This window comes from Seriola dumerili, unplaced genomic scaffold, assembly GCF_002260705.1.
Source record: "Seriola dumerili isolate Sdu_G_001 unplaced genomic scaffold, Sdu_1.0 BDQW01000003.1, whole genome shotgun sequence".
Classification (NCBI taxonomy): domain Eukaryota; kingdom Metazoa; phylum Chordata; class Actinopteri; order Carangiformes; family Carangidae; genus Seriola; species Seriola dumerili.
The window spans coordinates 4,937,423-4,954,482 of NW_019174258.1; the positions used below are offsets into that span (position 1 = coordinate 4,937,423).

General features: G+C 40.1%; 1 protein-coding gene across 1 annotated transcript in view; it reads right to left on the bottom strand.

The window, feature by feature from the left end:
• The window catches only part of ush2a (usherin), a 204,912-nt gene that overhangs the window by 115,848 nt on the left and 72,004 nt on the right, over nt 1-17,060 (bottom strand). The window contains exons 28-36 of the mRNA XM_022741757.1: nt 16,533-16,656; nt 9,024-9,154; nt 3,793-3,919; nt 3,146-3,247; nt 2,679-2,867; nt 1,917-2,047; nt 1,519-1,795; nt 1,119-1,343; nt 699-779 (exon numbers count right to left, since the gene is read on the bottom strand). Coding sequence (XP_022597478.1) covers nt 699-779; nt 1,119-1,343; nt 1,519-1,795; nt 1,917-2,047; nt 2,679-2,867; nt 3,146-3,247; nt 3,793-3,919; nt 9,024-9,154; nt 16,533-16,656 — 1,387 coding nt within the window. The remainder of the gene's footprint in view (nt 1-698; nt 780-1,118; nt 1,344-1,518; nt 1,796-1,916; nt 2,048-2,678; nt 2,868-3,145; nt 3,248-3,792; nt 3,920-9,023; nt 9,155-16,532; nt 16,657-17,060) is intronic.

Genomic DNA, 17,060 nt, shown 5'->3' on the forward strand with positions numbered 1-17,060 from the left:
GTCAGGCACATGTAATATCACTGGCTTTGGATAAGTCTCATATACTGTACAAGATAGCAGTGCTTTTACATCCAAAATCTGTTAGGAACAAAGAGAAACATTATAGAACACAGATGACCGTTGGAAATATTTCCTCCTTGTTAAATGTGCCACAATGCACCTGAGTGAAAAAGTTTCCTGTTTTCAGTTAATCAGTAAAATCATCATATATATGTTCATGACTTTGTAAATGAAATGTTAATTCCAAAACAGAGTACACAACGCATCGAGCAAACATACTGTACATGTAAAGAGGAACACACACACACACACACACACACACACACACACACACACACACACACACACACACACACACACACACACACACACACACACACAGTATGAGAAGCTTTAGCACACTTATGTACTTCAGGGTCTTATCATTATCTCATACTATTAGAGTGTGTCAGATAGAGGTTAGATAGAAAGAAAGAAAAAAAGAAAGAGTGACAGTATATCAGCAGATCCTGCATAAACTGTGTAATGGCTTGTGTACTGCATTCATACTTGTATGAGTGAGGTGTGTAAGGGGGTGGGAGTGTGTATTGTTATGATATCATCATCATCATCATCATGTGTGGCTGTAAAATATATTGTGCTGACAATACAACAGAGACACATGTCAACTACAGCCAGGGAAATGACAGATGTCTTACCTCTGCCTCGGCTGCGTCCCCTCTGCCAAGGTCCTGCTGCCCAACCTCCTGCAGCCAAGGCCACAAACCTGTACAAGTACTCTTGAAAGGTGTGTGTGTGTGTTTTTGCACATGGGCAGAGGGAGGGTGGGACAGGGAAGATGAAGATTTCTTACAATGAGAGAAAGTATTTGAAACATATGCACAAAAAGATGCATCACATTTTCTTATGTCATATGTCAGTGACATTATATTTACTAATTACAGCATTTATGGTTTAATGTAATGGAATTTCCAGGTGTAATATATACATAGATTTCTTGGATGGTTAGCACCTAACCATCTCAATGTCATTCACAAAATGTTAGCATAGTAATATCCCCCGTGTAATAGTATATGTAGTGTACATAGTACAAGTATATGTATACTATGCATAGTTACCAGTGAAAGGCTGTAGACTATAATCTGTGGCTTGTGTCTTTCTCCCACTATACACCAACACCGAATCATTTCCTCTGCAGTTGAACCGGCTTTCAGCGGTGGGGCAGCCATCTAAGTAGACTCTAACAGAACGGCGCGAGGCAACAGAGAGATTAATACTTTGACGGGCAGAAGGGTTTGTTTCATCACTTCTTATGTTCAGATCCCTTATGCAACCTCCTAGGCCTGTGAAAGAGGACAAGAGAGGGGAAAGGATAGAAGGAGAGAAAAGAGGAAATGAGAGCACAGGAGAGAGAAGAGGAGAAAGTGAGAAAAATACACTTAGTAATATGCTTGTTACCATTTTACATTTTAACATCCCCTTGTACTGATACTATCTCTGTGCATACACATATCTCACCGTGTTTGTGACTTCGGCTGTCCAGAGCAGGATGTATGAGGTCCATGGGCACACCCCCCAAGTATAAGGGGGAGTCAACTCTCAACCTCACTGCTCCTCCTCCCCTTGTCTCTTCTGCCCAGTCATTGACTGCGGCAGAAATGAGTGAGCCGCGTTTTGCAAATGACAACTGTTTCCAGTCCCCATCGCAGTAGCTAAGCCCGACCCACATACTGAGTTCAGTCACATGACCTTCAGAGGCAAGAATGAAGGACAGGAGACCAGCCTCCAGCTCCACCTAAATATACACACCAATAAACAGAATATCACAAGCTGATACTTTGTCACGTGTTTCTCAAGTTTTGCTTGTGTGTTTTCAGTATTTAAACAATGGGTTTAAATGTGTCTCTGCTCATTACCAGCATGTAGTCTTCAGTTTGTGTGCTGTATGTAAAGAATAAAAGTGCATTCAGCTGGTCTGTTCTGAAATCCATGGAAATATGAAAGTCCTGTCCTCCACTGAATACATCTCTGCCCAGCTCCAAGTAACCTGAGACAAGGAGAAAAAATTACCAACAACATGCCATTTTATCACCAAGCTCAAGGCTAAAGAAAGACAGAAAATTCTTTTGCTTTATCCGGAACATCTGAAAAATGTTTTTGGAGTCATATTTAAAATGTGTTAGATGTTTAAGGTTAAAAATGTTTTGTCATGTATTTCAAAGTGAGAGCTAAAAAACAGATTAGATGAGCAGGCCCTTTTATAAGGCAATAATTGAGGAAATGTACACTGATGAACTTGATATTTCACACAGTGGCCAATGAACCTATCATAATCATATTTATCAACATGAAACTACAACCTCATTACCACAAACAGCTCCAGCAAGCATCTTATTAAGATATACAGTATTGCCAATTTATTAGGAGCACTAACAATTAACTTTAAGTTGTATCTGAACACAGCTTGCTCATGACAAAAGACACAACATAAAGGTTGTCTTCCCCTCTGCAATGTTAATACTCTATTGCCTATTGTCATTTTAATAAATAAATAAAAATATAAATCTTGGTAGCATGTTGGAACCTTAGGTTAGTGTGTATTGAGCCTATTGAAACAAGGAAGTAAATTTTTAAAAAGTGATCATAACCATTATCAGCAACAATCCATGAGATCCTACCATGACCCAGAAAATGGGCTCCATCCACAGTTTGAATAGGACATCCCTCCCAGTTTTCATACACCTCCACCTTCTTTGTGGCTTTTGTCCAGTCCAGAGAGCTCCATTCTTCAGAGGGACTGTCAGTCACTTTAAAACTCACGTCTTTAAGGCAACCAGAGAAACTCGGTTTCACCAGCCGGGTATCACCTGGTGAAACAGACAAAAATAAATTCCATAAATGTTACTCTCCAACTTTTCAATCCATAGGCATCCAAACTATGAATTATCACAAAGATGATTAGGAGTATCAGTGCCTGAACATGAGAGTGATGACAAATTTTATGAAGGCAGGAACTTGGTCTAGTAGTAGTGAGGATGCCTTATGAAAATCAGAGGAAAGAATTTTGGCCACGTACAATTACGTTTTGGGAGACACATCAAATAATATCAACCATCAAAAAGGGAGTGGGTGGAAATGGATTTACCTGAATCCTCTCTTAGCAGAGTGAAGTTTTCAGGCAGTCCTCCAATGAACACCCCCGTGTTCTCACCAATAATGGTGCTGCCGCTGGAAGCTGATGCACTTCCTGGTGGTGAGGATGATGGTGTGCGGCAAAGAAAAAGTGTGGAATGACAGATAAGAGTATTTTTAAAAAAACAAAAAGGGGATGGGGCACATTAGAATAAAGGGAAAGAAAATATACAGAGGAGGTAAAGGGTTGTAAAGGCAAGCAAAAAGAGAGACAGAGAGAGAGCAGAAGAGAAAGACTAAGTGTGAGAAGGGTTATATGCTTATGTAGTCTCTATCCAGATTCACCCACAAAGAAAGAAAATATTTGAAAGAGATATTTGAGAACAACTGAGGAACATAAATGTGTTTCTGTGTATGAAACAGTATTTTTCTCATCAGACACAGAATGGCTGGGATTAACCTGGCTCAGTTCCATGCAGAGCTGGGGGATTTACATACATAGAAACACACTCATACACACACATAACTTGTCTGTCTCATACTATTCACAAGCACAAGAGCATGTCCTCACATGAACAGATGAACACAGATACACTCGAATTTATGTCCTCACACTGAGCTTATACACACAGTGGTCAGTATGAACATGAGAAGAGTTACCTTTGTATTGATTGTTTACAACGAGTGTTCCCACGGCCCCTCGCCTTGTTGCTATGATGCTGTGCCACTGTCCATCATTGTAGCGTCGCCCTCCATCATCCTGTACACTCACAGCCACCGCTGAGCCCTACACACACACACACACACACACATATATATATATTAATGGTGTTGTGAAGAGATCCAATTGACTTATACTTGTTTCCTGACTCTGACCAGAGGTCTTGCAACTATGTGTTTTACAGTAATCGCTAAAGTAAATCTATGACCTCTGGCTCAACATGGACCACTTTTAAAATCACAGTGCAATCAAACATGCTTACTTTGTAACATTTTAAATTATTGCTTCTTTATCCCTCTGTTGTGCGAACAAGGTTAGACAATAATTGATGACACACATCACACACACACCACCCTCAAAAGCACATGAACATACACATATAATCATCAAAGTGTTGTTACAGGGCTTTCTGCTACCTATTAAGTATGACATCATTGTTGTGATCAGCTTTTAGCAAGTAGGCAAAGAGTAATGTATTAAAACAAGAATAACTGTTACGTGCACACTCACAAACACACTGACATATATATCCAGACACAGACACACACACAGTGATGAAGATTTAATGATGAGATCAATAAATGTATGAATGCCAGAGTATATCAGCCTCTGACATCTTTACTACCTTTGCTAGACAGCTCTACTTAACAAGACAACAGGGGAGGAGTTTCTCTACCACTTTCTTTCTCTCTCTTCACACAAACACACCCATTTGAATCCATAGGCTTGGAGGTACCGGGACTGGAAGCAAATAACACTAGGTGCCCTTGAGCAAGGCATTTAGAACTTAATTACTCAAGTAGATTTGTTTAATAGGCAGAAGATTGGTGGTGGTTTTACTGAGAAGGACCAGTTCAGGAAAACCTGAACAGAAACTGCCTGAACATAGCCCACTTCTCTCTCTCCCTCGCACTGCGTGTGTGTGAAGACACACCTGCATGCATTTTTGTTCATTCTGAGTCTCTTACATATACTGTGTACAATACATACACACACACCCGCAGACACCAAATAAATAGCACTTATCCAAAGTGCTACCCCGTCTTTCCCAGCTATACTTGGCAGCCCCTTATTGTGTGTGTGTGTGTATGTGTGTGTGTGTGTGTGTAAAGGCAATCTTTTATGGACACGGGAAGTGGTTTGTCAAGTTTACATCAGATGACATTCAGATCTTTTTCCATTTTCTCTATGTCCTCATCTTCCACTGTCTCTGTGTTTCCCACCTGTTTTCAGTATTGCAATCTTAGTCCAAGTCCATGCCAGTCAGGATAAATTTGAAATCTCTTTTTGATAATTTTGACCATCTACCCACCCTAACTTGTCATTTTCAATCACCATCTTTTGAAAAACTTTCTAATTATAGATAAATTCATAATTTTGGTCAGCCCAGCATAAGACCAATTTTATAAACCAGCCCATTCAACCCCTCTGCCAAGCCCAGCACTAAGGAGAGAGATGAGTACAAATGGTGATAATAAACCTCCTGATCTGTACAGACTCTCATTTGCTATGCTTTTGCACCTGGAAGAGACCTTATGCCACCCTGCTCGACACTTCCAACAGATACCAGAGGCACCGGTGGCAGGTGTACTGTTATGTAATCTCACTTCAATTTAAGAACTCTAGACTCCAGTTGTTCACCTGGAATCTCTCTCTGGGTTGTAAGATGACTCCCCACTTTGTGAGACCCCTCCCTATTACCAGTGTGGTCAACACTGGTCAACCAGTGTGGCAGTCATTTCAAGATCCATCTGAATTTTTGTTAAACAAGACTAGGTCAAAGCCTAGCATATGGCTGGACTGTGTATGGTCAATGTTAAAAATTGAGAATGTAGTTGAAAAGTTAAAAGTAGCTAAAGGGGCCAGTGGACAGGAAGGAAAGTAACCGGGCAAGGGAAGGAGACTGGGACCACAGGGGCAGATTAGGAGAGCATCCACTGATGCTCAGAGGCAAAAAAGGGCAACTCAACTCTGGGGACGGCCCGGAGGCCTTACGGACAAGCGGGGCAGTTCAGTGGGGTGACCCTGAGGTCGGGCAAACAGGCGGAACCATTTTGGAGGCCGATGGCAAAGACCGGTTCTCTCCAGAGGTCGAGCCGGAGGCCAGTGGCGAAAACGGGGTCTCTACGGAGGTCCAGCCGGAGGCCGGCGGTTAAGACCGGGTCTTTCTGGAGGTAGAGCAGGAGGAGGGCAGCAAAGACGAAGCCCCTCAGGAGGTTGAGCGGGAGGAGGGCGGCGAAGACTGGGTCTCGCAGGAGGTCGAGCGGGAGGAGGGCGTCGCAGGTGGAGCTCCTCTAGAAGGTGACCAGGAGTTGACTCTTTAACAGGAGCAGGAGTCTGCTGGACAGCCGACTGAACACGGACCACTGATGGGGAACCAGAAGTCAGCTGAACTGCTGATTTGACACAAGGAGCAGGATTCGGCCGGACTGAACCTGAGTTTCCCTGTGGTGATGGGAGCCATGATGTCTTCGCCTTCTGTGGCCACCACGGAACACCGGAAAAATAACCTAATATCCCTTGAAAGGGGACTCGTCAGGGTCCTCCAGGTCCGAGTCAGACAGCGGGTCAGCCAGCGTGCAAAGGGACCTGACGTTTGGCTGGACGGATCAAGGCCGAGGCTCGGGTTGGAAGCCTGAGGCTGAGGCTGCTTGGAGAACCGGCGTTTCCGCTGCCTGCGTCTCCTCCCAGGGGCTCCCACTCCAAGATATCTTCCAGGGAAGGCTAGCCGGGTTCCCCAAAAAGGAGACGGCTCAGGGTCCTCCAGATCTGAATCAGAAAGGGGATCAGCCAGCGTGCAAAGGGGCCTGATGACCGACGGGGTAGCTGGCTGGGAGGATAGAGGCAACCGGGGTAAGGCTGGACCCAAATGCAGCCAACACATGGGGATGAAGTGCAAAAATGTTTATTAACGCAAGACTTACGAAAACTGGTGAAGCAACAGCACAGGAAACCGAAGCACGAGGGCACACAAGGAACAACAACCGGAGACACAGGGGATAACAACAGCTGACATGGACAGGCAACATGAACAGACTGAGGACAAGCCAGACATGAACAGACGAACCGACACAGACAAAGGGGAGCACAGAGACTACATAGACACAAGGGAGGAAAGGTAGATTGAACACAGGTGACACACATTAGGGCAGGGCAAACAATCAACACACAGAGAAACAGGACCAAGACAGGAAGTAAAAACATTAAGACACACAAGGAAACCAACTACAAAAAAAACAGGAAGTGACCAAATCCAAACATAAACTCAAACAAAAAGCGTCTGCCATGGCAAACCATGACAAACAAAGGTGCTAAGTTGGCAACACTGCCAATTCATTTTGAAAGGACTACGACCAATAGGAAAACTCCAACACTTGGCCAGGTGCAAAGTTCATGTATGCCACATTTAGTGTTAGGTGAATTACTGACCAAAAAATTGAATGCACTTTAAAGATTTGTGTGTGTGTGTGTGTGTGTGTGTGTGTTTTGCTAAGTGGGCAAGGAAACAGGAATCCCTTTAATAATAGAGGTGTAGCCTCCTAAGGGCCAGTAAGCACTAAATAAGTGGGTATGCACTTGTTCACATGAATAACTTTAAGAATACATGCTTAGTTGTTTAAGATTACAATGCTTTCTTCATCAAACAATAAAGGACTGTAAATTACAGCTTTCTAGATTTTAGCAAGAACCACCATTGACAGACACTGTAGTCACCTGTAGCTACATATACTTCGAGAAAGCCAGTGGTCTATAAAACACTACTCACCTGCATCAATAGAGTGTAAAATGTATGTGTTTGTGTTTGCGTGTGTGTCTGTGTTTCAACATGTATGTTTAACAGTAATCAAACTCCAGTGCTTTGGTCTATCTCTTATACATGTGAAAGGGAATGTTTCAATGTGTGTTTCAAAGTATGTGTGTGGCAGCTCGCATGTGCACATATTTATGAGCATATCACTTTCCTGTGTCATGCTAAATTACTCCCCCCTGCACTGGTAATCCCATTAGGCTAGCTCAACAGGCTAATAGGGGGAAGTAATGGGCCCAGCTATATGTATCTAGGGGAACACTAATAAGCCATGACACCACTCCCACTGTTAATTACCCCAAACTAGCCTAAACAAAGGAATCAACCCAGTTGGAGAAGACACACACACACACACTCCATTGCTCTTCCAGGAGTGCACATAACCACAGACACGCACATCAACACTGCAAATCAACAAAGATCCATTCAGTGACATAAACCTCTCTGCACATGCAAATACATCCTATAGTTACATTTTGATGAAGACGTATTGATAACAGTATTGGACAGTGATAGGGATAGGAAGGAAAGTGTAAGTGTGTGTTTGTTTGAGTGTGTAATTAGTTGGTGGCCTCATGGAAGTATGTGTAATCATCTCCCACTATCACTTTCATCACCGAAGTCGTTGACTCTTTAACCCCTCTACATGTGTCTGTATGGATGGATAAGGGAAGCAAGGCTGTGTATTTCTATGTGTGTGTGTATGTGTGCAAGGGTGCAAAGCTTAATTAGCTTGCAATTGGTATTCACGCGCGGTGACTGCAGGGAATGAGTTAATTGCAGTCCAATTCAAACGTTGACACACTTTCAAAGTTTTTTCCCCTTTCCCTGTCTCCCTGACAGAAACCAATGAGGGGCTACAGATCACATTTATTAGATGAGAGCAAGTGAGTGAAGAAATAGGAGACATGGGGAGCGAGCGCAAGAGAGAGGGGAAGAAAAAGATAGAAAGATAGAGAGCCAGAGGTGGATCAGAAGAAAAAAGAAAAAAATACAGGTGAAGGTGAGCAAGAGAGTAAAGTGAGTAGGATGCAGTAATAAAGTAAGAAACAAATACTAATGAGAAAATGTGGATGAAAAAGATTTCTGAAATGGCATAACAAAATGGGTTAAATGGCCATTAGGACAGCAGCACACTTATAAATATAATTTTTGACAAAGTTCTGTTGTCAAACATGGAGCTGTGAACAACAGCATGCTTGGTGCATCTCCATGTAGCTATTTGCTACATGGAGATGCTTCTCATTCAGCGGGGAAAAAAATTGCAAGTTCCTGACAGAGAAAACATTAGGTCAAATTAGTCCCGACATCAGTTTTTTTTTTACTCATAATCTTAAAAGTATAAAAAAAGGCTTTACGTACCTGTGGGTCGAACAAAAAGTAAGGCCGTCCGTTTTTGATCTGAACAGCCAGGAACTCTTCTTGATTTCCAGGAGAGAAAGCACAGAGCAGCAGGCCATCTGGGGACCGAGTTTTGAAACTCAATCCAACACCTGATACAAAGTAAGATGAGGGACAAGTGTGTTTGTGGAGAGAGAGAGAGAGAGAGAGAGAGAGAGAGAGAGAGAGAGAGAGAGAGAGAGAGAGAGAGAGACAGACAGAGATTTAATTTACTTTCATTTGTTCTCAGAAATCTACATATAGAGAATGATATGTATAATACAATATAATTAAACTGAGGAACCATGTAATGTTTTCCCTTTTAAGACTTTAAACAGCACAGGATGCAACCTTTTAAACTCTGGACAGAGGGTGCATTGGGGTTGAGTTGTGGGAGCTGTTATTGAGGGGCAACTGTAATGTCTTAGTGATAAAGCTGACCATTTACAGGAAGATACTAGGCAGCACTCAGGGTTTGCCATCTACGTTAAAAATAGTAAAAAGAGAGACCATCTTTGCTTTTATCTCTTAAAACCGTAATCTTCCATAGTATATTTAGAAAAGATGAAGTAATTAAAAGACTGAGTGGGGCGTCAAAAGATACAAATTTATATGAAATTACAATTAAGACGTTAGCACATTGATCTCCTGCATTTTCAAGTTACAACACTGTTCTATGTGAAGGTTTGTGGCTAACTTCAGGAGGACTTGCTAAATAAATCACCAAAACATTAAAATGATTGAAAATCCAAAGTTAAACATAATCCAGTTCTTTTATATCTCAGCTCTCTTACAAAAAGCCCAACTATACTTCTCAAAAACAATAAAGCTTATAAAATATTGACACACTGGAATAAAAGATTTTGGGATGTGAGAAAACAACAGTTAGGAGGAATATAATTGAATCTTTGAGCAGGGCAATAACTGGCATAAATAATAATATATAAAAATAAATGCATACTGTGAATCAAAGATTCTGCAATGTGGGAAACTTGGGGGAAGCAGGAGAGCCTCAAACACACACGGTGCAGAGAATTCATCCAGCGTACTGTCTTGTCATGTTGCTACGGATTAGAGATTGAATCTTAATCCACTACTAGATCCACAGTGACACAGACCATACGGTTTTATGTGTGTCTATGAGTACGCATTCGTTTCCTCAGCTCTGTCTGTCTCTGTAGAAAACAGAAGTGTGGGAAGATCTAAGGAGTTGAATGGAGGGTTCATCAGAAGCCGGTGTAAAATAATTAGTGTGTGAATTCACTTAAGATGGAGAGAAGTCAAACAGTTACATGGCACGCTCAAGATGAATACAGATTGGCCATGTCCCAGAGCTTCCAGTTTTTACACTAATTTGAATGAAAAGTACTTTTTCTGTGTCGTTACCATCGGTCTATTTGTAATTGGAGCTGTTGGTTTATAGTGAAAGATTGTGACTTGTAAAGACCAAAAACACTAATTTATCTCAGACAGATTTACAATCTGTGCAACATTTTGTATATGCAAATGTACAAAAGTCACATAAAAAACTTTTTGATATACAGCCTGTAGGTCTACAAGCAGTATCACAGGAAGTACTGGCAACAGGCTTAGCAGCAGTTATGTGTCAGAGGTGCATATTTGAAAATATGTTCCTCCCATTTATCCTCCTGGATTTCGTCAGAAGCAGAGTGTGTGTGTGTCTAGGGGTGTGTCACATTAAGATGTGGCTAACAGGGAATCCAAGGAAAGAATCGTTACACTTTTCCTTTCAAAAAGGAAAGGCTGAAAAGCCTCTAAATAAAGGAATAAATGTAAAAGTATCTTCTCGAAATAGTCTAATTCTGGTGGTTCACATATTCGTTGAACACAAATAGTGCACAAAATTAAGTTTTACCTTGGTTAATGATTTATAAACAGGTCTACATGAAATAGGTACAGTAACTGTGGTTGTAGCATACAGCTAAGACAAAAATGTTCTTTACATTGCATTGACTTGCATTCTGTACATCAAGCGGACATGTGTCATTTACATTCATGACCTTGTCACCACAAAGATGAGTGAAGTCATGACAGATACCTGACATTACATTATCCCGTTTTAACCTTCTCTCTCTCTACCACCCTCTTCTCATCTCTCATCCCTTCCTTTCTCCCTTTGCTTTTAACCTTCCTCTTCTTTTTCATGACCTTTTCATTCCTCTTTTCTCCAACTATTGCCTTGTCTGAATGTTTTCTCTCTTTGCATCTTCAATTCTCTTTTTACCTCTTTTACTCCCAACTCTGCACCTTCCCATCAATCCCACTTTCCTGCCTCTTTTACTGCTCAAAGTCTGATGTCATTATTATCTGTGGTAAAATAGACTGCAGATAACATCAAACAGCATTTTCTATAGTGGACGTTAAAATGGGAGGTACATATTAATCACAAGATATATACACTCGCAACCAATCCTGTACGCAGGGCTATGGGACCCTAACACACACTGTGATCTGACGTTGGGAACCACTATAACTTTTAGTCCTTCCTCATATACATTTTATACAATACAAAACAGAACTGTGCAATGGTCAAATACATTAAATGGTAAATGATGATGCATTACATCCCGGTGTAACTTAATATAAAGAAATGTTCTCTCAAATCCTGAACTTTGTGACAATGCATTATGGTCTAAAGATGGACCCAGAAGTCCAGAATTCAAGTCCAATGCAAACCCCACAGCTGCCAAACAGTAGTAATTATGTTAAGGACAGTTTAAATAGTTTTTCTGACATTATTTGCAAAGGCAGACAGGTTACTGATACTATTAATGTGTCTGTGCATATCATGTATACAAGCATGTCTTCTTGATCTTTGTTTTAAAAAGATTTTTGCATTCTGTATATGTATATAACTAATGAACAGTATGTTTTTGTGAGCCTGTGTGATAGGGAGGAACAGACTGCCAACGCATGCTTGGCCAAGGTATTTGGTCCAAATGTACAACGTCTAAGTGACACTGCTTGTGCTCAGCATTACTTCTTTCAGATTTCCCCACAGGACTTGTGCTACTTCACACTGACAACCACTTTGGAGCCATCAACAGGCAAACCTGAGCACACATCATGACAGGTGACTGTTGCACATACACAGTACATGGTACACGTACACACACACACACACACAAACACACACACACAATCACACACACAAACACACACACACACACACACACACACACACACGCATACACTTTCTGTACAGTGCAATCACACAAACACAAAACACCAGTATGCATGTACACGAACACTCTGTACAACAGACCTTAATTCCTTACAAGTCATTGCTTAATGTTAAACAATTGATAAATACTTGATTGTAAAAAAGTAAAGACAACCAGTTAATCAAATTAAGATTTAATATACTATATGATGAATTTCTTTCAAATTGCTACTTGTCTTCCCCAAAAGAATTACTTTTTTTTTATTTAGGAAACTAATAGGCCAGTCATTAAAGTGACATGCCTTAAACTGCAAAGTTTGTCTTGAGTGTCGCACCAACCATGAGCTGTTAAAATCAACTGTTCATCCCCTTAAGAGGCTGAATGTGCTCAACAATCTAATAGATTACAGGATCATCCTCTGAGGACCACAAACGTGTTCACAGTGTGCTCCTGGCAATCTGCCCATTAGATTCTGATATTTCTTGTGCAGTAGTGGAAATTTTGGTCAGGGACCATGAATATTCATACAAAATTTAATGGCATTTCGTGTGAAGATATCCTGCTTTGGGGGAAAGTGTTTAACAGTCTGACTGACCAACCAGCCAACTGACCAAAAAACATTATCATCCTTGGCACTCACAACTGGTGATAGAAAAGCATGAAAGTTCTTCTTCACAGCCTACAGGATAGCACGTCAAATCAGTCTCTCCTCTGGCCAGAACCCGACAAGTCTGAAAGAGAAATGCTTTCACAGACCTTTGTCAATAAACATATCAATGAACTGTTCACGGTCCTGGTGTCTGGTGTAAAAGTCTGAAGGGTTTTTTTAAATGAGTGATATATTACTTAATGTACTGTAAAGAATACATTTTATGACCTACAAGTACATAAAACCAATTAGCCGCACACCATCAACTCTAGACTTAAGTGAGAGAATTACATTGTTTAAATTGAGTTTTTAAAAAATAAAAAATGATTAAGGAGCGCTTTACATGGAGTCGATTGTTCATACTCAATGTTTCCGTCTCTGTGCTGTGGCGAGAGAATTTTTGTTATATTCCACAATATGTAACATTAACAAGTAGCAATACTAAACTATTTTAAGTTTTGAATAGAATCTTATTTATTAGGTAGTATTGTTTCATGTGTTATTGCATTGTTTCTCCTCTCTCTGTCTCAGTAAACAGTGGAGGTTGTGTGTAATCATCTACACAACATAACCTGAATAACTCCAGTCATGTTAGCTCTCTGCTGGCATTAATCAGAGCCTGGCGTATTAATGAGAGCGCGGCAGCTAGCTAATTACACCCATAGATTCTGCAGCAGCCCATTAAATATACAAATGACAGAATTAAAGAGCCCAGCCTCTTCTGATTAATCTTTAAATGGGGAAAAACTAATGATGTCTGTGCAAACTTTCCCTTCACACATTTCTCCCCCTCTCCTCTCAACGTCAATGCCTGGCAATCAATCATATTAATTAAGGAAAAATAATTTGTATCATTTAACATTTCCCTCTTTCCTGCTCAGTTGCTGCAGTGGGGCTGCAGCAACGTACTGTATTAGATGTGTCTGGAAATTATCCAAGTCTATTTGTTCCTGCATTCATTTTTTTGTTCTTTTTTTTCTGAAATATGTTTGTGATGTTTCATCTCTCTTCATTTACTGTGGGTTGAAGAAATACATCTGGATTAGTGAAAAAATGAGCAGGCCATCATCCTCATTACAATCAGCCCATTCCAGGCTCAAATACTGAAGAATTATAAATGAGGAGAGAGGACTATATAATCTGTTTTGACCATGTAACCATTTAAATACTTTTTTTTCTACAAAGATGCATTCTAGTTTTAACTGAAATGCACAGAGTCCTTAATTCAAAGATGAACAAGGAGAGCAGGAAGTCACATCATAGGGCTTTGGATACAGAAACATTACAGGTAAGATAAATGGACTAACATGCATTTATGGAAACAAGCACTTACAGGGTATTCATATCACAGCATGCTTGCATATCGTTATAATCCTGTTTTATCTAAAGTAAGATTCAGTGTGGTAAATATTGACCTCAAGTACCCTAAATTCATTCAGCATCAAGAAGCATCGTTAATCAAGTGAACAGACTTATCATTTATGGAAATATGCACTCCTATCACAATAATGGCACATAGAAAACAACCTATTTGGCCTTAAATTATTTTAGTAAAGTGGCCATAAAATTAAAGGTGAAAGGGCAAATATCAAGTGATTTTACAGGGTAAACCATTTAGAGCTTAACTAAATTTAACACAAACAAAATTGTCCCTGTTCAAAGATCTGTCTTTAATTTAGGAAATGAAAAAGTCTGCAGTAAGAACCTTGATTAACTATTCAAGGAGACAATAAATGATTAATGTTCATAGAATGGTGTTTAATGTTGATGGAGAAAAATGTTGATCTGCTGTTACCACTGGGGAAAACAAACAAACAAAAAAAACGTATGTAAAGTTTTCTGAAGATCCAAAAGAATCCAATTTCAAATCAATGCATGGTCCAAATTTTGTGTTGTGTTTTGATTGAAATATCATCAGATCATTATGAAACGGAACAAAAAAAAGACTATTCAACTCGTATGAAAATTTGTTATTGCTGGAGTTACTAGGTTTCCACAAGACATCAACGATTGACGAGTCTTTCCTCAGTGATCAATTGACTCTCGAGGGGGCATTACACTGCATTACATTCATAATCCAATTTGGCTTTGATTTGTTCGCTGTTCCGTGCGCTTCGATGGGAATAATTGTCTGTAGATGATGCTATTAGTATTGATGGTTGTAAAAGGGCGATGGTTTGAGTACTGCCGACACATTGATGGTCCACAATAGATCCGGTCTGAAAGTGATTGTCTGATCCATTACCCTTTATGAAGGAGGAGAGTGGAGGAGATGAGACAAAACCCTCAAGAGCAAAAATCATCATCTATTTGCTGGTAGTATTCTGAGAAATCTATTTACCTTTGTGCCGAAGGAGCGTGAATATGATCAAAATCATCACTTGTTGATTTGAGATATAAAAAATACACAGCGCTCAGAGAGAGAGAGCAATGAACAAGAATCAGAGACCATGTGTTAAGATAAAGAATAAGAGGCAATCCAGCTGTTTCTTGGGATTTCTTTACAAAATGGGGTTTACTCATTTACATTAAGACAATCTACACTGTTTTACCATTTGGTTCCAGAAGAACTCGGAGGAAACATTAACATTTAAAGAGTGATCCGTTACTTTTAAAGAACAAGGAGAATGCAAGAAATTCTTCTGGTATTAAAACAATCACCTCAGCCTTGTGTTTGAATAAAGACATAATTTGCAGCCACAACCTTATTCACATTCATACAGTCACACACATTTACGCCACTCGGATGCATGAAACACACTTATCCTTTGTGGAGAAAGGAAACTATGAGAAGGATGAGCACACAAAAACTTCTTGATTTTTGTCAACTCAATTCTTCCTCCTTTTGATTCAAAACTCCCTTTCCCACCTTCCCATCACAAAGGCCACTAAAAGGTCAAATTCAAATCCTGTGGCTCTCTTCAGTAACATGTTGTTATGTAAACTCCTAGCATTTCAGATTTAAAATGAACTGTATATGGATCCCCACTATGTGGGGGGCAGACATATTTTGGTATTTTGGATGGAACAAGATTATGTGACCAACACAGACAGCTTTGTTGGCTCAATTACTGGTGAGCACATTACAGATTACAGATCAAAACTTATCTGCACAAAGATATGCATTTGTCAAAAATTAAAAAAAAAAAAAAAAAAAATGGTTTGCCAACAAATGTAAATTCATTTTGACACTTAGAAATGCAACATCAACATGGCAAGATTTGATCTATTTAAACATCATGTCCACACAGAGAGACATAACTGGTGCTACAAGGTTTGTGCAGGACAGTCGGAGAGCTTTGCCTGCTCAAATCCCACTGATTAGTATCAGCAGTCATTAATTATGAGCGTCAGACTGGGTGATGTTCTCAGATGAAGCAGAACATGTTTGGCTGTGCTGCTCAACCCTCTAATGATGCTGGTAAACAGAAAGATAATTGACCTTTAAGATGACTGGGGAAGTCATTCTAAAGGAATGTCACTAGAAGACTCAGAGAATGGAGCGCGATCACAGCACACCACAAAAACATATCCACAAACACAGGCTTGTATATATGCATGCACACACAAACTCACATGCACAGTTTAGAGAAATGCAGACAAATATGGTGTCCATTTTCTAATACACACACATCTGCATGTTACTAGACATACTACCTGTAAAGTCAGTGTTGACAGGAAGAGTGTCACTGGGAAACCGGTAGTAACTGTTCCCAGGGAATCTGGTTCCTCTCACAACAGGAACGTGTGGGTCAGAGAGAGAGACATCCGTCCTCTCCAACTGGAAAATTAATAACATAGAATAAAAATAAGAATAACAAGTTTGCAGAAACAATACTCAAGTGTTTATTTTAGGATTGCCATATTTCTTTTATTAAAACTGCAGCTATGAAAAGCTAAGAAAATCATACACTTCTTTGTACGTATTACTTCAGCTACATATATCAGAATCACAATAAACACTATATTTCACAAGTCCAGGTAAAATTAAGACACAACAATAAAACAAGACTAAGAGGCTACAGCCCTGCTAGCAGCACTAAGAGCCTGTGAATTGACATAATGCTAAATGCTGACGTAAGCATGCTAAGATGCTCTCCATCACAATGCTAACATGCTGATATTAAGTATAATGTTTATATCATGATGATGTTAGCATATTACAATGCTAAAATTTGCCAATTA